Consider the following 20,048-nt stretch of genomic DNA (forward strand, 5'->3'; position numbering starts at 1 on the left):
GTTTTTGCTTTCAAATATGATTATATTAGTTTCCATAAATGTGTTATGATTGTACGACATGTCATGTTTTGACTTAGAAAAGAATAAATGCTTACAATTTATTATTTTACTATTATTTGCGATTACAACTGTGGCATGAGCATACTTATACTATATCTTCTCATCATAAATGTTTGCACGATGTTTCCTTTATTTGTACTGTCCGGACCATGACGAGCTGCTTGTGTAGTACTAGAACATAATTTATACACCCAGTCTGTTCGCGTAACTATTGTCTACATGACTTGTGTGTTTACATACTTTTGATGCAAATATCATTATTGTTGTTATACCCCCATCCTTGAGATTATTACTGCTATAATGGGTACCTTGCTTTCTTACATTCGAGTAGTATGAGTTTTGGAAACTATACTTGTTTTACAGTGAAAGGTTACTATTTTTACTGAAAACAACAGTTTTACAAAACTTTATTTTTTGCCCCACTCACTTTTTTTTTTTTTTTGCATCCCTCTAGGACCTAAAGGTTGAGCACTTGTGGATACGAAGAATAACTAGCAATTAATGTTGACTAACACTTTGGATAATTTAGGAAGTTATTTCATCCGTACACTTTTTATTTGAATTTTATTGCTAACTTGGACAACTATGAATCTTCTCCATGATCTTGTTTTTTAAGCAACGTGGTGGGATTGTGATGCCATTTCATTAGTCTTCATTGTGACTTGATTCACATGATCGTCTCAGTTTACCTATTTCAATTCAAGATCCAAGTTCAAATAAGAACGTAATTACTCATCTCAACAAATTCCTACTAGAAACTGGCCAAGCATAAACATCAAGGAGGTAGTCGGCTAAAATTAAAGTTCAAGGAGAAAATTGGCCAATTATAAAAGTTCAGAAGAATAATCGGCTAAAATTAAAGTTCAAGTGGAAAATTAGCAGTTCCTTACATGTTTTGAATGGAATCGGCAAATACCTCTTTATAAAATTTTAATAGTTATGAAGAGTTCTTTTAGTCCTTCTTATCTAAACTTTATGATCTATTCATGCTAACTTAACCTTAATTCCTTCACACTTAAAAAAGGATAATGCTAGATTCAAAATTTTAAACTAAATTTGTAAACCAATTAATATGTCACCAATAAAAAATAAGCATGTTATTTATAAGCCAATCATTTACAACCACATTATTTGGTTTGCAAATTTGATTTAAAAAATTTGGTCTTCCTAACATTACTCCTTTAAAAACTATGAACCAACCACTTAATACTACTGTCTAGGTCACTTAGTACAACGGTTTTTAGTGGTATTTCTCTTCACTTGTATATGAGAGGTTTTGGTTCTTGGTTCGACTCTCACCAAATACGAATTTGAACCACATTATTTTGGAAACAAAACATGTGCTTGGCAACTCAATGATGAGTAGGAACTTCTATTCAAAACTCTTCTGGTTTGAATCACTAAACTACGTGCTTATAATCATAACCATTCATATTATAAATCTTGTTGTAAAGATCATCTTTAAAAAATAAATTAAAAGAAGATCGTTTAGTCAATTTATTGTAACAAATATATAGATAGTTCGTAATGCTTTTAGCAATTCCGTTCATTTGTTTTTATACAATTAGATGACTAAACGATCTTAGTTTTAATTGATGTTTTTGTAAAGGTGAGCTTTATAGAGTGATTTGTAATATGATAAATTCTGATTATAAACACGAAATTCTATGAATCAATAATGAATAGTTTTGAGTAGGAACTCTTACTCATCCTTTAAGTAGGTAAGTATTATTTTTATTATAACTAACTCATTATGAAGCTTAATTCACTCTTTCACCTCTTAATATAAATAATATCGGTTATTTACAAAAAATAAAAAACAAACCATGACCCAGACATAACTAAATAAAAGTTCGTCTATATAGCGCAACAAATATCATTTGCCTACACTTTCAATGATCCTAGAAAAATACAGATAGTATAAAAAATTGTGATAAAAACACCATATTTTTTTTGTTCGAATATATATGTTGTCTCATTCATACTTTACAAGCGTGGTGCAGTGGTGGTGGTGGTGGTGCGGGATAAACCTAGAAAGCTGCGTGAGAGAGTGCAAATCTCAAGCAATATAGATGTGCGTTTAATACGTCTCAGTCACGTTGTAGAAAACGAAGAAAAAGGTGTTTAGAGCAGACTAGCCTCCCCAATGGCTGCATCGAGAGAATCCGGCTCTTATGCCCTTCCAGTTCTATACACTTCCATTTTTTATTATTTTGTACAATTATGATTAAGTCACGTCAATATTTTATATTTTTTTTTTTTCTATACACTCCCATCCTCCATTTTGCCCAAGCCTGAGGCTAAGACCAGGTCGTCCAACTCGTCCGCCAACAGACTAAGAATAAGACTAAGGTAGCGATGGTGGTTGATTCATCAACAACTACAAGGAGACTGAGTTTGGATTCCGCGAGGCGGGCTTGGGATGCAAGGACTAGGTCATCTTCAACCGAGAGCTGACTAGAGGGTTCAAGATATTAATATTTTAATGAATATAGCCCTGTCACAAAAAATCGTCTCCAACCGAGAGCCAAATATAATTTATTATTTAAATTTAAAAACTACAACAACTTAAATTCAAATCCAACAACAACTTAAATTTATAAACTACAACGGTAACTGACCCAAAAAATAAAAAAAAATTAGAACTTAAATTTAATACATGGTTTAGGTATTTATAGGAAAAAAAAATTATAATTTTTAAGAATTATAAAAATAAAAAAAATTGGCCCAAAAAAATAAACAAAATTTGAATACAACGGCTAGCTGACTAGCCGATGTATTCAAATGTTTTTTTTAAGCAATCTTGTCTGCCTCACATTCGCATCATTTCAAATCTAGAACTAAGCAGTTTTCTTCACCGCCTTGTCCCGCTGTTTGTTCTCTCTAACTTCCCTCCATGCCTATTTATGTGAATTCTTTCTTCGTTTCTGGCTCTGTATTTTCTCCTCCGAGTAATATGCATGATCTTTTTAGTTTGTCTTTTCAGTTTTCATCAAATGCACATTTTCGTTATGCGCCAATTTCGCAGATGTTTATGTTGATGCACAAAATCAGGTGGATTTTGAAACAACAAAAAGTGTTAAGTTTGTGATGCATGGTTGCTCCAGTCGCTAAGGTACCGTTTGGTACGCAGACGGGACGGGACGGAACGGAACGGAATGGAGGTTCCATGTTATGTTTGGTATGCACAGGATGGAACGGGATGGTTGTTCCGTTTTGCATTTAGTAAGCGCAGGACGGAACGGAACCAAAAGATTAAATGGCTAACTTAGCCTTGTTCCGTCTGTTGTTTGATACATTGTTTATGTATGGGACAGGACGGGATGGGATATATTCAAACAAAGAAAATGAAAGGATTGTACAGTGTTTATGCGTGGGTAAGTACGAGTTGCTGGCTGATACCAACATATAAAAGAGAGAGGTAGATAGTTAAAAAAGTAAATGGAATTGCTCTACTTTACTATGCTACGGTAAATTGTTGTGTTCTGGAGAATAAATAAAAAATTGTACAATTGATGAGTGCGAGTATGAACTCAATGGCTGCAGTTCTCAACGTGATGGAGCTTACATCGACTATTCGGTGCAGAAAGAAGAGAAGAATAGCGGCACTGCAGTTCTGCCTGGACGCAGTCATCAAGTAAACATTGTTATGCTGTATAAATAAGTAGCTCACGCCATTAACATGAACAACTGGATCATGAGACTCCGGATCAACCTGAACCGCATCTCAACAAGCATGGAAAGAAAAACAAAATGCCACCATCAATTTCTACTCTCACAAAACAGATCAAATCCAAATTTGCAGGGGAATAATTCATCAACAAACGATAATTCAGTTTCGTTTTCCTTCGTTTTCTCGGCAACCAATCAGTTCCCCAAAAAATTACAAGATAAAAAACGCAGAAATTCTGGAAATGGAGGTGTTAAGGTTCCAGATTCTTTTAATTTCTTTCTCTTCAAATCAAACACAGAAAAATCCCAAATTATTATTTTTTTTTTCAATTTACAGAGACTTCGTCGGATCGTCGGATCGTCGGATCTGCAAATTCATTTCAATCAATTTCTGCAAGTTCATCATCGTCCTCCTTGCAGCGTTGTCATCATCCTCCGTGCAGCGTCATCGTCGTCGTCGGCCTGGCTATGATGACGGCGCCGGAGAAGAAGGTGCAGCCATAGTTGGGTTCGGATGGGTTTGCTGGGATTGGGTTAGCAGTTGGGTTGCTGGGTTTGTGGTGGAGGAAGATAAGGCTACAGGAGAGACAAGGGTAGAAGAGAGGGAGGTTACGGTAGAGAAATGAAGGTAGACAATGTAATTAATGAAAAAGAATAGGGGTATTGTTGTCTAAAAAAATATAATTTTGTGTTCCACGAGGGTGGAACAAGTCGTTCTAAGGGGGAAGGTGGAACAAAAAAGTGACCAAAATCCGTTCAACGGGACAGCGCATTCCACGATTTTTGGGCACACCAAACGTGGGACGGAACATCTCGTCCCACTGCGTTCCGTTCCGTCCCACGTTCCAAACGGTACCTAAATGTAGGTAGATATGTATAGAGATAGATATAAAGAAGCAAATACAAGATATACGTGGTTGACTATAAGTTGGGCTACATTCACAATGGTAGATGAGTTCTCATTATTAATATAGAGTTTACATAATACAGTGGTTTAAGCATAATCATCATTAGTGAGTTCTAATAATGATTTAAGTACAATAATGGCATTAGGGATTAATTGTAGGAGAATGATCTCCTTTATAGTTGAGGAGAGTCTCTGGCTTTCGTTCGCGGTCGATGTGGGACTCTAGGAGCTTTATTATGATGTTGTCACGTGTTGCGTTGTAATTGGCCTCATGGATAGAGATAAACTCTTGTGCTCTGGCAAACTCTTGTGCTCTGGCAGGGGTGTCTCAACACAAATTCTTTAATAGGTCCCTGTAGATATAAAGTTGATTGGTACTCAGTAGCTTCAAGATTGATGAAATGTGGTACAAATAGTTTATTTTCAACATTAAAAAAACGGCACAAACAGTTTATATTCTTCTGCATTTTAGTGACTCTTCTCGCTAGGCTTTATCTTGGAATTTGATAATTGAATGGAGGCTTTCTTCATGTTTGTGTACAAAGATTCGTTCTAATCAGTAAAAACATTGAAGTCTTCTGAAGCAAGTAAAGCAGGAGTAAGAAAAGAGTTCGAGGTCGAAATCCTTTATCACACATCTGGAAGATCTATGCTGTATTTTGATTGGTGATTTAAGAAGATTACTTGGGTTTGAATTTTTAGTGTAATCTGTCTAATGAGATTTTACAATAACAATTTTTGTGTTTTGATGAAATCCAGATGTGTTTAATTATTGAAATAGAATGTCTAAATTCTTAAGAAAATTGTGTTATTTCAAATCAATCAAATAAAGGGTTTTCATTTCAAGTCACTTTTTGAGCATGCAATCAGATAAAACGGAATAGTTAAAAGGCAGCCTTAAACAATTTGGCTAACATGAGAGGGAAAATGAAACCTTTCTCTGTCCTGATATCAGTTTTTAAAAACTTAATTATTAGAATTTGATTGTTTCATTGACATACATAGCTTCTGGGTTTTTTTATTTCAGTTTCTTGTTTTTATGAAGCTGATGACCAGGTGCTGTGTTGCAGGTTTCGGATAAGAAGCTTTTTACTAAGATTAAGGCACCTCATAAGCATCCAACTTTGAGCCTTTCACCACCACTGAAAAACAAAACCGAGACCCCTTCACCAGTGGCGGATCCAGGATTTTAAATTCGGGGGGTCCCAATTATAAAGGTCAAAAAAATTATAGACAAAAATAACATTGAAAATTTAAATATAATACATTTCATTCAAAAATCATATGCAAAACAATATTACAAATTATAAAATCATAATTCAAGTGTCCATTACGAGGTTTCATAAGTTACTAGGGAGTACCTAAGTTATTGATTATCTAATATGAAGCACTAAATTTAAAGGGGTGTGCTATTCACACACCCCTTTTTGCTTCTCACACACCCTTTGTTTATTTCTGTCATTTGATCTTCTTTAATTTAGTCGATCCAATGGCCGCAAATTAAGAGGGTGCGTGGATAGCACACCCCAATTTAAAACACCGGTCAAATAAAACTCTCCCCAAACTCCCACTATCTTTCTAACCAAACACACCATTTTTCTCTTTTACTAGTTTCCAAACATCCACCTTCTCTCTCACTAAGAACAAAGTTGTCATACCTCCACCAACCGCCTCCCTCCTCATTCTCCCGAAGCCATGGTAGCTCCACCACCAAATTTCACCAACCCATGACATATCATATCCATCTTACTAACCTTATGAAGGAAATTTCACCCATAAGAAAAATTATTAAGATGGTTGAAATAATTTGGGAAAGTTTGGGCTTATGTACTGCCCCCGCCAGACGACAGAGAAAGGTTGGAGGAGAAGTGGGTGGCACCGACGGATGAGACCATGGCAGAAGCAAGGAGGAGAGAGGCAGGAAGGGTCCCTATTTCTTTCTTCTCCGTGCGCGGTCATCTTCTCCGAGAAGAAGACAGCCACTGCAACCTACATAGACCTCATGCTCGAGTACGAGGGGTCCCCGAAAAATTTATAGCAACAATTTAGGATTGCCAACGGATCCTGGGACCTCCCTGGTCCCTATGTGGATCCGTCCTTGCCCTTCACCAAATTCAAAGAACAAGTCTTCCAAGAAAGAATTTAAGTTCTAGAGGAGACTCTTCCAAACCACTTTGTCAGGTTTCCCCGAACTTGCAAAACTTGGTCGGATCAAAAGATTTCACGGAGAGTGCTCCCATCTATCATTAGTGATCTTGGAAAGGTTCGCAATCAAGTTGAGGCTTATATCCTCTATTGGCTTCCACCATCTGGTTCTGTTCTTTCATTATTTTCTGTATTATTGTTCTTCTTCACCATTACAGGGAGCTATTTTTCATAGGGATGCTACATTTCTTGGTGCTGTACGTGCGCTAGAAGAAGCATCAGCTTCAGAGGGTGTCATTCATTGCATGTGGTATGTACTTTGTGTTTTACGGACCTATGCTTTCTGTGTAATTTTTATTTTTGTTGGTGTAAGTATTGTTGGAAATTATATATTGTAATATATAATTTTAATAATTGAATGAAAAATATTGTTAACCAATTTCTTGGAAAGGTTATGTTGTTTAGGTGTATTCCTTGATAAGTGATGTATACTTATAGATGAAAAGTTACATCTCTTTAATAAGTAGAAATTGGATTCTATTTAAACCCATGAAACCATTGGTATTAAATATAGAAAATTAGAGTTAATTTTTACTCTTGAGAAATAGGGTTTCCCCACTTTGTTTCTCTCATGCTTCGTGAGTCAAATTCCGAGTCGTGTCTTGAGAGTATGAAATATATAAAGTTCGCCAGAGTCCGAAGATTGAAGTGCTTTAACTTTGGATTATAGATTGTTGAATCCTGGAAGATGGACACCTACCGAACTACAAGCACAAGAGTATGGGCGAAATTCTATCTTTAGGACATTGGATTTATGCAAACCTCAATCTCCAAATTTGTCAGTTATTCTAACTTTCTTTCTAGTTGTTTATATTAATCTCATATATAATTGATGTTGTGAATTTCTTTATGATTATTATCATTGGAATTATATTATTATTTTTCATATTTTCTAATATTGCTCCAACAATCTAAAGATAGAATGTTTTTTTTTTAATGCAATAATTAGAAATCGGAAATATGAATGTTCTCGATTCTCATATTGAGAGTTTAAAGCTATGGCTTTAAAAGTTTTGAACAACATATGGTGTTGTATTTGATGTGAAGCCTAGAATTGATGCAATTAAGACTTTAATCTCTGATTTAGTCTTGATGATTGGGTTGGATGATGTTGTGGTATTATCCGTATGGAGCGGTGTCAATCAACCGCTTGTTTCTTTTTGAAAAGATAAATTTTAAATTATAACTTTCTGAGCAATGCATCACTTGATGAAAAGGCGTGAGCAGTTTGCTTGGATATTTTTGATCTGGTATGTATATGCATGCTTATGTCTATATGTGTCTGTCAGTTATCTTGAAAGCATGAATTGCATGACTTGTGTGATATGTCCTGCATATATGTTGAGATATGCATATGACGCGTGTGTGGTATATTTTGTGTGAAGTTATTCTTACAATTTCGTTTATCCATTTTCTTCGACTATTATTCAAGAAATTGGTTTGGTTTGTTTTCATATATGATTTGTATGTGCAAGTTTTAAACTGTTAGGACATGTTTTAAACCCTGGATATGCATAATAGGGTTGCAAGCATGTGAATGGTATTTGATTCCGTTAACCTATTTGATCTGATACTTATTTCTTTGAAATTGAGTTGCATGTGTTTTTGTTGAAATGGCTATTTCAATTATATTAGCTTCTCTAACTGAAGGGGCATCTAGTGTGAAGAGAAATGTTGGTATATATCTCAGGAGCGATGCATCGTTTGTGTTCTAAATGCAGGCTCCTTCTTGTGAATGCATAGTGTCGCATTCATCTGGTTTTGACTCTTTTGATGTGTCAAACATAATGCAGTTATATTAAATACTATGTTTTGACACAAGGCATGTTGCATAAAAATTCATGTTTAACAGGCATAACTAAAACTTGCACTGATATCATGAGTATGGTCATACTCTTGATAGAATTTGACAAAAAGGCATGATTGCTTCGATTGTAGAGTCATTAATTTGGTCCGTCTCAAACTGTAACCTTTGGTTGCAGTGATGGTGCCGTTTGAATGGCATCGGTTGTCTTTGTGGTACTTGAAAAGTCATTATATAAAAGTCATATTGGTTGACTGCAAGGGTCAGATGGTTTGTGATCAGGCCAGTGGATATTTGGGCATCCCCAATGACTTTTCTCAACAGATGCCTTGCTTGATCAGTTTGGTTGACGGTTGTCAAGAAAAATATCTGTATCATAAACTTTCAATTCATTCCCACAGGGACTAGATATGCATAATATAGATGATCGAAGATTTTTATTTTCGCATGGGTTTCATTATTGTCAGATTCAAAGGTGATTTTATGAAACCAAAATTTTCCTTCAAGATTGATCAAAAGGATTTGGAATGTTTTGAATGCATATATACACGGCTATTAGAAGATATGTATATAATGAATGATATGATGCCAATCCAATTCTGGGTTGGAACTTGATCATGATGGGAATATTTAGAAGATTATACTTCTAAAATCTTTTCAAGGGGAAAAATTATGACGGATCTTGGGTGAATGACCAAACTGCCTATTTCAGATAGGTGCATACCAAATGTTTATTGGTTAATAAAGAAATGCACTACTAATATGCATATATTTATCAGATTTATGTGTGTATTCATAAAATCCATGTCGGCAATACAAGGTATATAGAAACGCACTTATTATCGTTTGTCATATCATAATTGCATATTTGTATTTCTCCAGTGTATATCAAGTGTTGTACTATGGAGAATTATGAGTACTTTCTCGAAAGAGGAGTAATGTAATGGGAACCATGTTCATCATGGTAAGACGATGAAATTTGACTTTGAGTAGTGACAATCAATAATGATGTTGTCCTTAGTTAAATTGTAAAGCATGAACTCATTCTATTTGATTTATTCGTCTTGAAGATGACGTTTCAGTTGTGGGGGCCAAAGTCTGCTTTGAAAGGTTTAAGCACTCTAGGGTGAGGCTTACCGTGGAAACTGTGTACATTCTACAGACAAACCCCTAACAATTGAAGATAGACATAAAAATGACTTGTGAGACTTGAAAGCCTAGAAGTGAAGATAGATAAAGAGAAAATATCTTCATTGGTTCCTACTTCTTAAGTATGATGAAGAGTAATTGATAGTATTAAAAAGCAACCACAATGTGAGTGAATTGTGGTGGAGTGACAGTTATCTTTGGATTATATGTCAACTTAAGTAGAATGAAAAAGTAATTTGCTTCTAGAAAGAGAGAAAGAATATCTCTTGCAATGGTATTTTAAGGTATTGAAAGGTTATAGACTTGTCAATAAATACCTTAAATGTGGGGGGAGTTTACTCAAGCATAGGCAAATTACTTAGAAGAGTCCCAACATATATATACTTTTGAGGACTTAAAATTGAGAAACAACTACTCTCATATGAAATATAATTTCATAAAATGGACTGTGCACACCTTAAAGATAGTCAACCTTAGTGGTACCAATTATTGAAGGTTTGACTAGAGAGTAAGTTGATCATCGAGGGGAATGAGGCTAAAGCCAACATAACTAATGAATTAGCCGAGCGGAAACCTAACTTAGTTGATCGGAGATCTCATGGTCTAAGTTCAATAGGCAAACTGGTTAGGCATGATTCAAAGAAGTTAACACACTATATACCTCATTCCTATGGTGGAAGAAGTGTGTTGTCTACAGAAGTTTTAGGATGTATATTTGTACTTAATGACAGTGATATCTTATAAATAAGAGGAATAAAGCAGATTATTCTTAATCAGTGGTCACCTATGTGAGAGTAGAAGTGGGTCGCTTTTATGAGTATGAGATAGCTAAATTCTCTAAAGCTCTCATGAATCCGGGATCTGTTCAGGACCAAAATGAACACAACCGTATGAACCAGAATATATTAGGATTAGTGATGTGTGTTGCTTATTGTCTCGGTTTACTACTGCGGTGAACAGTTCAAGATTCTATATTCACTGCGTCACCAAGTAAATCCGATAAGTATTCACTATGGTAGGTTCAAGTCCAAAAGACACCTCTCCCGATGCGTCTCTTGTCCGTCTGTACTTTCAAATTCTTCTCATTCATGTGGGGGATTGTTAGAAATTATATATTGTAATATATAATTTTAATAATTGAATGAAAAATATTGTTAATCAATTTCTTGGAAAGGTTATGTTGTTTAGGTGTATTCCTTGATAAGTGATGTATACTTATAGATGAAAAGTTACATCTCTTTAATAAGTAGAAATTCAATTCTATTTAAACCCATGAAACCATTGGTATTAAATATAGAAAATTAGAGTTAATTTTTACTCTTGAGAAATAGGGTTTCCCCACTTTGTTTCTCTCATGCTTCGTGAGTCAAATTCCGAGTCGTGTCTTGAGAGTATGAAATATATAAAGTTCGCCAGAGTCCGAAGATTGAAGTGTTTTTACTTCGGATTATAGATTGTTGAATCCTGAGAGATGGACGCCTACTGAACTACAAGCACAAGAGTAGGGGCGAAATTCTATCTTTAGGACATTGTATTTATGCAAACCTCAATCTCCAAATTTGTCAGTTATTCTAACTTTCTTTCTAGTTGTTTATATTAATCTCATATATAATTGATGTTGTGAATTTCTTTATGATTATTATCATTGGAATTATATTATTATTTTTCATATTTTCTAATATTGCTCCAACAAGTATTTATGTTAAGTATATTAGCAAACGTAGTGCTTTTGCTCTTGCAACGGAATTGTCTTTTTCCCCAGTACTTTTACAAGGATTAGAATGGGGGTAAGCGTATTGCAAATTATTCTGTTCAATAGAAATATAGAGACATGCAGGATGGAACCGATCACATATTTGGTCCTTATTCTTGGAAGATGATTGCATTATTAAATAAACTACATATAATTTGGGTTGGGTTAGATCTATTTTGTTGGTTTAGAATGTAGACAGTTTTGAGTGAGACAGTTACGATGCTGCTGCAGTGGTTTACAAGTACAACAAAAAACTCCACCTTTACATGCAGTTATTGAGATTTCTGCTGCTGTACAATTGTCTTCAGAAAAAATGTTGAGCTTAATGTTATTTTTCCCCCTCTATATGTCGTAAGTTAGCAACTGTATAATGGAACAGAGAAGTTCATCTAGATTATAGTTGGCTTCCTTACATATTCTAAATTCTTTTTTATTTTATTTCTTTATCTATCATGCGAAGAAATGATGACTAAGTTTCTGTTTTCCAGCATGTTTGCAGAACTCAGAGTCCTCTCACAAAGTTTCTGCAGGACCACTGACGGAGAAATTTTTGAACCTCGACCAGAACATGGAGGGAGCAGCCATGGTTGTTGATTCCTTGTTCAACACAAGCCACCCTGATGTTAAATCAAGCAGTTTAAAGGGCCGACAGGCTTGGGTGTCACATGTGTATAATACTTCCACTAGCACGAATGCCACTTCATGGGTGGAAGCCGCCTTAGGGGCTAATATTTTGAAATTCAGTTTGTTCAGAGCACAATGAAATGGTGGAATTCCAAATGGTGAGAAGTATCATTATGCTGTAGTAGAGAATGCTCCAGCGGAATCTAATCTAGATAATAGTACACCCCAAACCAAACTAAATCGTCCACGAGCTTTGAAGAAAATGAGCAGTGAAAGGGACCAGTACCCCAAAGAAAACAGATTAAAAAAGACAGCAAGGTTGGCAGAAAAGCTACTTTTTGTTTGTTGTGAGTGGTTTCTGAAATACTTTGGAGGATTCACTAAATGTGGGGTTCAGATTGAACAAAGAGGAAGGAATCCCTGAGATTGCACGTTTGCTAGGGCAACTCAAAAGGGTGAATTTATGGTTGGATGACTTAATGAAGGGAAGGATTTACGTAGATAAGAGAATAAAGAGCCTGCAGAAGCAGCTCTATGAGTTTGTACTTGAACATATTGACTCCGTTGTATCAAGTAATTAGATATATGCCACTAGCAGGAACAGAACTGTCACCTTCATCTCCAAATACCTTCTCTTTTACCATTACGCATTGTGTTTCTCTGTTTCCTTTTTGACAATCTCATCTTTACCTCTTAGTCTCGTACTAATTCAAGGAAGCTGACAGCCACAAAGTATCAGACTGCAATTGGGCATTTCTTCTGTTGTTCAAGTGTGTAATTGAAATCTATATATTACACTGGGAATATGGTATCAGATTAGACTACAGTTTTGTTCAATTAATTTCATGCTTGCTCGGTGTGGCTTGCTGTGGAGTCGTTGCGCTGTGCAAAGGGATGAAACATAATCCTTTGAAATTTCTTAGTCCATTGGAGAGTAAGTTCACCGTAGCCGTAGTAGTTACTAAAACATACACACGCATGCATGTTTTGGGTCAGTCTTACCCGACAGTTTCTGACAGGACACAGTGACACGACATGAAAATAATGAGTTTCGGATCAACACGATAACTAATCGAGTCATTACCGGATGATCCGTTAAGAACGGGTTCTTAACGGGTATACATGCGGGTAACACGTCGGTAACCCGTTTCGACCCGTTAAGAAAAAAATTATTTTGATAATTTTAAAGTTTAATTACTAAAAGATTTATTATAAAATACAATAGCCATATTAATATATACAATATATTCTATATTAAATATACGGTTTTGTATTATTATTCTAGGGAATTGTTATTGGTACTTCAAAAATCTCATTCTACACTCCAAACTTTCTATATTTGGAAAGAAAAATACACTTGTGAGGAGTGTTGAATGAGATTTTTGGAATGCCAATAACACTTCCCTTATTCTATATAAGTTAAAAAAAATAAAAAAATAAAAAAAAAAGTTATAATCATTATTTATTTTTATTATGAGAGTTCCTTATTATCATTACTAGGATAAATTTTACTTAACATGTTGTCCAAAATTAAAATAAACTAGTATAATATTTGTATAGACAAGAACTAAAAAGACATACAAACAAGTATGAAAAATGTGAAAGAATATATAAACACTCATGATTCATCATTATTCCTCCGCAAGTAGATAATGGTAACACTTACATTATCGTTTAGATTTTTAAAATCCTTCAAACCCTCATGAATAATGTTTTTTATTTGAGGGCAAAATTAATAATAATTATTGTAGAAGTCTAAAAAACGTAAAAAAAATAAATATACAATCACTCATAGTGACAAGCTTTACAACTTTCATGAAGGGATCAGCTTCGAAATCCAACACTATAATCCATAAACCTTAAATTTATATTTAACCGTCAATTATCATTTATGCTTTATTCTTCTTACTGAATTTCATTTTTTTAATTTTCTTTTTTTTAAAACATGATCATCTGGCAAATGTAAGAAGATGAAAGGTTCAAATCTTTGATATCATGTTTTTATATTTATGGTTAACTGAAATGTGAATCAATGTCATATAGTTTGTAGAAACTTTATAAACATCAAGCAATATTTTCACTAACCGTAAAACTCTAAATATAATATCAATGATCCAAACCATTCATCTTCCTACATCCTTTAATAGATCATGTTTTCAAAAAAGAAAATCTGAAAAAACAAAATTTGATGAGAACAATGAAGTGTAAATGTAAACAACAATCAACGGTTAAATTTTGATCTATGATTTATATGATTATAGTGGCGAATTTCGAAGTTAAGCTCTTCATGAAAGTTGTAAAGTTTGTCATTACGAGCGTTTATATATTTTATTTCTATATTTTTTACACTTCTACATTAATTAAAAAATCATTAAAGACTTTACTTAAATAACAACCGTAAGATAAATGAGAGTAAATCTGTATCATTGGATTCTATTTCACTTATATTATTAGAACTTTTTTGGACGAAAAAAACCCCTTCTCTATTCCAATATTTTCTAATTTTACCATTTGATCAATTTAGGTAAGCCAAAACATACTTAAAAGAAAATCCGACTTTATGTTTTGGATGTAACTATTTGGTATGTATATACTTATTTAGTATTATGTTTTTCATTTGATTATTTATTGGTTTAAAATATATTTTCCTTAACGGGTAACGAATCAAGTCATATTACCTGTTAATATTATTGGGTCGATTTCGGATTGGGTCATTTTACCTATTTATTTTAATGGGTGTTATACAACACGACCCATTAAGATATCGGGTATGACACGAAAATGATATGAACGCAGAAAACACGACACGAATATCAGGTCTAAGTCTGTCCCTTTGTCCTGTGATGGTGTACGTAAAATACAGTACAATTCTCATTTGTTTTCTAAAGGTGGACGAATTGTCAACAAATTTGGAAATAGAACAATGCAATGCAACTAGAATATTTCTTTCTTTTTTTAAATCAGTCAATGCAATGCACTATGCCTTTTATATTTACATAAGGGTAAAGAAAGAAGGAAAAGGAAGAAAAGAGACGAAAATTGGCTCCTGCCTTTCATCCTGACTACAGAGTGCAGGCAAGAGTATATTTGATGATCAGTCATTACTGGGCATATTCAGCTGGTCAGGTCAAGAAAGCTGAAGCTGATTCTTCTGAGTTTGAAGTTCTTGATCCCATTTCAGGTATCTTCGTTTCAGCTTTCACTCCTCTGCACGATTTCATGTGTGAGTGCAATTTTTCTGGCTTAAACAGCTTCCTGCACTGCCTGCATTAACATCAAGTCTTTCGAATTTTAGTCGCTTGTTTAGATTTTCCACATAAATGTTCTCTTGGTCACCAAGTTTTATGAATGCCAACATTGACCACATTCACTGTTTTGGGAGAGTTTGTAAACTTATGGCCACATGCTTCTTATACTAATATGATTTGGTATATTGAGGGTAACTTGAGAGCATAATTCTTAATTATCAACAAACACTTAATTAGGGATTTTTGAGGTAGATTTGATTGGGGATTTTATATTATTATATTAACATTAGTTTTTTTGTCTTTGTGCAAACCCTTTACTTTCAACTTGTTATTAGAACAGAGTTTCATCCTTGGTTGAATTCACTGTTAACGCTTCCATGTGGGTCAACAAAGCTAATTTTTTTTTGTTCACCTATTGGCCATGAACCTGAGGGTAATGATTGCCTACAATTGTTAGAAGAAGATGAAAGAAGATTGAATGAAAGAGAGAAAATGTTTACGCTGCCATGAATAAAAAGGAGGAAAACAATTAAAAGGAAGAGGAATTATTGTTGACACAACACGAAGGTAGTAAGGATTATAACTGTAAATACTTGAAGCACCAAAGTTATTGGAATCCATCAGTTTGATAGAAATTCCAAAGATAATTTTGATCAATTGATATTTTTTTTATTTTTTTGTTAAACGATAAATTTTGTTAGATTAAATATTAGATTAGCCACTGACAATGGTCTAACTCACACCGTCATGCAAGAGTTTAACTTCTTTCCACCACTATGTGGTAAAAGGTTACTTGCAATTAATTGAGAATTGATTGAAATATGATTGAAATGGGTTACAACTAAGACAACACTTTAGGACAACTAAAAGGTTTAGAGAAATTAAAACAAAATTAAAATGACGTTAATCCTACAGAACTTGAAAGGTTCACAATTTAATACAGACTTTAAAACACTCTTTTTTCATTACTTTTCCTCGTAGAAATCCGCCCCAATTTTGTCGTACGTCAATTGTCGCTGCCTTGGAGAAAAGAGAGAAGGAAAAATAGTGTTTTTTGGTCATGGTAGGATCCGTTTCCTATCATGAGGGTTTTATTGTTTTATGTTTATTTTTATACAAGAAGTGTTATTGGTACTTCAAAAATCACATTCTATATTCTTCATAAGTGTATTTTTCTTTCCAAAAATAGAAAGTTTGGAGTGTAGAATGAAATTTTTGGAATACCAATAACAATTCCCTTAGTATATTATAACTTTTCTAAATTTAATTCGAAGATGATGCTTGGTTTGGACAAACATTGGCCATTTATGGATGATGTCTACCCTTACACTGGAAAGAAAAAAGAAGGGAAAAAAAAATTAAAAAAAAAATATATATATATATATATATATATGTATATATATTTTAAGGGATAAAGAGATTTGGTGATTCGGACTTCCAAAATGAGGCGCCAGTTCTAGTTATGTTTTCAAAAATATATCGTTAGTTCCAACTAGGCACGTAAAAAGAGACGTTAGTTTTAATGGATTATGATTGGTTGAGCTTTCAAAACGACTACAGTTAGTTTCAGCATATCAGGAAACTACAAGTGTGGCTCACTTAATGCGTGGTCCCACGTATGGAAGCTTAAATGGTAAGTATTTTAGAAATTTGTTTTAATTAGGGAATTTATTTTGAGGTGGATTTTATTACAGATTTTATATTATTATATTAAGATAGGTTTTCCCCTTTTTTTTTCTTTTTTTTTTTTAATCAAATAGGTTTTCCTTTGTCATTGTGGGTTAATGATTGTTTTGATTTATTTCTTTGTTTTATTCTTATAAATACGTAAGAATAAAACATTGAAGTTGTATTTGAGAGTGTGAAATTGTAGATAATTCTGAAATAACTTTTTAGTTAAAATAGTCTTTGAGATTTGCCTAAATCCTCATTTTGGTCTGGGCGATTTGAAATCGATAGAATTGGTCCCTGAGTTTGTCCACTATCGATCATTTTGATCATTCCGCGAAAAATCTCCATTAAATAAGAATAAAATGACAAAAATACCCTTTTAAAAAAAATCATTTTGGCCTATTGTTTATTAAATTGAGAGTTAATTATTTTAATCCTTATTTAACATAATTATTCATGGAATGACCAAAATGATTGATGATGAATAATTTCAGGAACCACTTGTCTTGATTTTAAATCTTAAGAATCAAAGTGAGAAGTTATGCAAATCTTAGAGATTATTTTGACTAAAAAAAACCTTTTGAAATTTACTGCAAACCCTTTATTTTCAAGTGCAGTAGTGTTGGTTGGTTTGATATAAGCCAATGAGACTGAATCTTAATTTGACCTGAGAGATTACCAGTTAGTTGGTACTTGATTGGAAGAAAAACACTGCAGGCCTTGTGCTGATGTGGTTTGATTGTTATTTAGTGTAATACGAGCCGGTAAGCCATTACCTAACCTAATTTAAAACTGGACTTCAGTTGGATTTGGCAGAGTAGAGGAAGTAAGAGTTATCATTAATCAACTAATACATAAGCCTTGCCCATCAAATTATCAATGTATGCAATGCAACCAGGGGAGGGAGGAAGGGAGTAGGGATAGTCACTTACGAGCAATGCGGGCGACCGACGGGCCTGTAAGCAGCAGTAGCCGCTTTTTGGCCACTGAAGTCGCCCTCTTTTTGCTGCTTGGTCGCATCTTTCTGTCCATCATAGCTTTTCCTGCAGCATCAAATCCAAACACAAGCAAAGCCAAAGCCAAATACATATATATATTAGTAGTCTTTTGTCAGTTTTAATAAAGACTTTTCTCATGAATTGAATTTAATCATTACATTGATTCATACTTACCTACTGGCAGTGTGGGGTTGCTGCGGCAGCTCCTGTGGATTCCGGCAAGTCCCAAAAACTCCGGTTGATCTACCTTCAGACTTGTGATCTCCTTTTGAAATACGATGATCAGCCTTGATACTGTCTTGGCTGCTGGTAGACTTGTTGGAAGTTTTATTGGCTCGATTCAACATGACCACAACAGCGTCATTTGTGTCGACAGCACCACAAGTAATCAAATTGCGGAACATGTTGGAAGATGCACTTGAATGTCTCTTAGTAGTACCATTTGCCAATGGCGTCTGCTGAGACAGTGAATGTGAAGACGAAGAAAAAGAAGAAGCAGAGGAAGAAAAAGAAGACGGAGTTGTAGAAGAAGCCAATTCTCTGGCGTCTTTGTCCTTGTTAATAATCTTCTTTTTCCTCTTCAATAAAAAGTTGGAATAAAAATAAGAGCTTTCTAACTTGTCCCTGCCAGCTGCTGAGTGGTTGTGTTCTTGTCGTTCTCCTTTGGGTTTCAGTTTGATGGCATTCACATCATCGAATCCATCGGTCAAAGTAGACCTCTGTGATTCTTGGCTCATTTCAGAGGAAACTTTTGTTTGGATATCTATATTATTCTTTGGATAAATTTGTTGGTGCAATTGAAAGGAGGCCTCTTGTTTTGAATTGGGTGGCTCAACCTCATCTTTAAACAGGCAACTTCTATTTTCGGCAAATGTTTTCGGAGGAGAATCTGTTGCATACAAAATACAATGGTCAACAAAATTAAGGTGGCCAGAAAGGATTCCAAATATGAATATGCGAAATTAATTGAAATTAACCTAAGGGACTTAAAACATATAATTAACTTGGCCAGAAAGGACTCCCAAGCATAAATATATATGAATTGACATTTACCATCTATTTCTATAGATAAGCACATTCAATCAATCAATCAAATTGGTTATATATATATATATATATATATATAACTGTTATTAGCATTCCAAAAATCTCATTATACATTTTTTACAAGTGTATTTTTTTTTTCTAATTATAAAAAATTTAAAGTGTCAAATGAGATTTTTGAAATGCTAATACAATTCCTTATATATATATATATATATATATATATATATATATATATATATATATTAAAGATTTGACGTTGTGTGTAAAATAAATGATGATATATACCAAAAGGGGAAGAGGTGATCTCGGATCCTTTGAGGACGTATTCATTGTCGGATATTGGTGTGATGAGGTCTTCGTCCAGCAAGTCTTGCCAAACATAACCCGTCTTGTACCTCCTGCATTCGCGCATGTCGTTCCATCCACATGAAAATGAAAATGAAATCGAAATCGTACATGCCAACTTGCTAGCTATTGGCCTAATTCATTAGAATGATATTGGAAAAGTACGTCTCCAGTACTCTATTAAGATCAATCGATCAATCATACCTCTTGTAAGACCAAGCGAAGCCCTCCGGCATGTCCTTTCCTCGTAAATCCGCAAGCCACCTCTTAACATCTTTTAAATCAAATAATAGGAACCATCATCATTAGTTGATTAACTAATCAACAAGCATATGATTCTCGTTAAATACGATACAGAGATCTCAAGGAAGGAAGGCTACCTACCTCGCAGATAGACGCCGTTGCGAGTAAAATGGTTGACCCGAATGAGATGGGGATGATCAACGCGACCCATTCGACGACTGAGGAAGTAGATAACGTGAAGTCGCCTTACTTCACCTCCTGATGATGCAGCTTTGGCTTCCATTGGTATTTACTACTACTCTTCTTTTTTTTTCTTCTAATA

The 20,048-nt window shown here is 34.3% G+C and overlaps 1 protein-coding gene across 1 annotated transcript; it reads right to left on the reverse strand.

Annotated features, from left to right (window-relative positions):
* Window positions 1–15,237: 15,237 nt before the first annotated feature.
* LOC137733481 (protein SOSEKI 1) lies at window positions 15,238–20,009 on the reverse strand. The gene is made up of 6 exons (XM_068472629.1): window positions 19,868–20,009; window positions 19,688–19,757; window positions 19,424–19,536; window positions 18,266–18,980; window positions 18,026–18,136; window positions 15,238–15,438 (listed from the first exon to the last, which is right to left on the reverse strand). The coding sequence occupies exons 1-6, from the start codon at window positions 20,007–20,009 to the stop codon at window positions 15,297–15,299; spliced, it is 1,293 nt and encodes a 430-aa protein (XP_068328730.1). The 3' UTR covers window positions 15,238–15,296.
* Between the last annotated feature and the right edge of the window lie 39 nt (window positions 20,010–20,048).

This window comes from Pyrus communis, chromosome 5 (assembly GCF_963583255.1).
Source record: "Pyrus communis chromosome 5, drPyrComm1.1, whole genome shotgun sequence".
Lineage (NCBI taxonomy): Eukaryota > Viridiplantae > Streptophyta > Magnoliopsida > Rosales > Rosaceae > Pyrus > Pyrus communis.